The sequence below is a fragment of the Dasypus novemcinctus genome, chromosome 10 (assembly GCF_030445035.2).
Source record: "Dasypus novemcinctus isolate mDasNov1 chromosome 10, mDasNov1.1.hap2, whole genome shotgun sequence".
NCBI classification, from domain to species: Eukaryota; Metazoa; Chordata; class Mammalia; order Cingulata; family Dasypodidae; genus Dasypus; species Dasypus novemcinctus.
This window is the reverse complement of record NC_080682.1, coordinates 90,000,053-90,002,504: the sequence shown is the minus strand read 5'-3', so window position 1 is coordinate 90,002,504 and position 2,452 is coordinate 90,000,053. Positions and strand designations below refer to the sequence as shown.

At 38.5% G+C, this 2,452-nt stretch overlaps 1 protein-coding gene across 1 annotated transcript; it reads right to left on the bottom strand.

The window, feature by feature from the left end:
• Positions 1–571: 571 nt before the first annotated feature.
• Positions 572–1,516, bottom strand: LOC101410801 (olfactory receptor 6B9-like). The gene has a single exon (XM_004466956.1). The coding sequence runs from the start codon at positions 1,514–1,516 to the stop codon at positions 572–574; it is 945 nt and encodes a 314-aa protein (XP_004467013.1).
• Positions 1,517–2,452: the final 936 nt, after the last annotated feature.

The following is a 2,452-nucleotide window of genomic DNA, read 5'->3' as shown; positions in this document are numbered from 1 at the left end:
TGTTTTTAACAGGTAACAATGCTTATTAACTAATGTGCCATAGAACTTTGATGACAGACTGTTAGGGCTAGAAATAATCTAGCACAAGGAATTCTAGAGGCAGTCTCCCTGAGTTCAAATAATGCCTTTGGCATTTATTAGGTATATAATCTTGGACAACTTACTTAACCTCTCTATACTTCAGTTTTCTAGTCTGTAATATGAGATAACCAATCATAACCCACTCACAGAGGTATCATGAGAATAAAATGGTTTACAATGTGTAAAGTGCTAGGAAAAGCACCTGCATATATTAAGTAATTATTATTATTGTTATGATTTATATATCATTTCAAAGCACTTATTATCTACAGTGTGTACAAATAACAGTCCATAGTTAAAGCATTATGTATTGTGTCTTGATTCTACTTTTAAACTTAAAAAAAAAAAAAAACTTATCCCATGCTGTAATTTCTTTTAGAATTTCTTTTAGAATTCAGGTCTATGAAGCAGGACTTATATGCAGGACCATGATAAATGTCATGGTAATATCTTGGTTGGGACAATTGTCTTTTCCTCAGGGAAGCAGAGCTCAGCTGAAGAAGAGGCACTGGCTACCTCCCATGGTCTTTAAGATAGCATTTTTGACTTCCTGGTTCCTCAGGCAGTAGATGAATGGATTTAGCATGGGTGTGAGGACTGCATACACAGCTGAGATTAGTTTGTTGGAATTGAATGACCCAATAGCCCTAGGCCGAACATACATGAATATCATAGCTGTGTAGTAAATTATGACTACAGTGAGGTGGGATGCACAGGTAGAGAAGGCTTTCCTCCTTCCCTGGGAGGAGGGTATATGCAGGATAGTGGAGACAATGTAGACATAGGAGAAGACAGTGGTGCTGAGAGGGAATATAAGAATAACAATAGCCAAGGCAAAGTCTACTAGCTCAGCTGTGGACAAGTCTTTGCAGGCTAGTTTGAGGATTGGTGAGATGTCACAGAAAAAGTGGTTCAGGACATTAGAGCCACAGAAGGCAACATGTGAAATGAAGTAGACCTTGATCACAGAGATCATGAAACCACTCATATAGGAGAAAGCCACCAGCTGCATACAATAACATGTAGTCATGATGACTGAATAACGGAGAGGGTAGCAGATGGCCACATAGCGATCATAGGCCATGGATGCTAGGAGCACACACTCTGTGCAAGCAAGAGAGAGAAAGAAGTAGAGTTGGGTCATGCAACCTGTAAAGGAGATGCGTCGTCTCTGCAGTAGGAATCCATCCAGCATTTTGGGGACTGTAACAGAGACATACCAGAGCTCCAGGAAAGACAGGCTACTCAGGAAGTAATACATGGGCTTATGGAGAGAGTGAGTAACCCAAACTGTGAGCATGATGATAAGATTTTCTACTACCACCAGTAGGTAGATCACGAGGAAAAGAAAGAAAAGAAGGATCTGCAGCCATGGGGCCGTAGGGAAGCCCACCAGGATGAACTCACTGACCAGAGTGATATTTTGTCCCAGCATGACTAAAAGCACTGAGAGATATTGATGTCTTCCATGGCAATGCCTCAAATAATGAAGATAACCATGACATCAGCCAAGAGATGGAAATAAATTAGCATTTCAGTTTTTCCTGTGAGACTCATAACATAACCTAAATTCTCTTAATAGGGATTCTTTTGCAAATGTGATGCACATCTGTTTTCCAATTTTTTTTTTCATTTTTTATGAAAGTCTTCCACAATTGAAATGCACTGTCACCCTAAAGCTCTCTCACCTGATGACAATGATTGGAATGTGACCCACCATGTAAAGCCAGCTCCTATGGCAGTGAACCTAGACCCATTGTCTCTCTCCTATTGATTCCAGGTCTCTGGATAAAGACTTACTCTTGCCTAAAGGACACATGGAGCTCACAGAGGATAATATCAAGTCAGAGAAAATTCCAAGAGTTTAATATTTGGGTGATATCTTGGCCATATTCCTTTGATCCAGCATAGTGTCTTCAATATAGAGTCTGGAAATTTTAAAAAACACATTAGAAAATTTTCAATGACTCCCCTATTGCCATTATTTTTCTTAATTTTTAAAAAAATTTTTTGAAGTTAATTTATTTGTTTTTTTCATTTATCATCAAAGAGCTTTAGGTTACAGGAAAGTTATACAGAAAATATAGGAGATTCTCATACAGCCATGGCCCTCCCCTTTTTCCACGATCCCCGATTAATAACATTTTACATGTGGATGCTACATTTGTTACAATTGTTGTACAAATATTGAAGCATTTTTACTAACCACATAAATGGTTTACATTATAGTTTACATTTTGTACTGTACACTTTTATAGGTTCCCCCCCACTCTAATCCATATTTCCCCCCATTGCCTTTAGATAAAAATGCAAATGAAGACTGTCTTTCATCACCCTAAACCCAAAGCCTAGTACAGTGACTGACAAACAC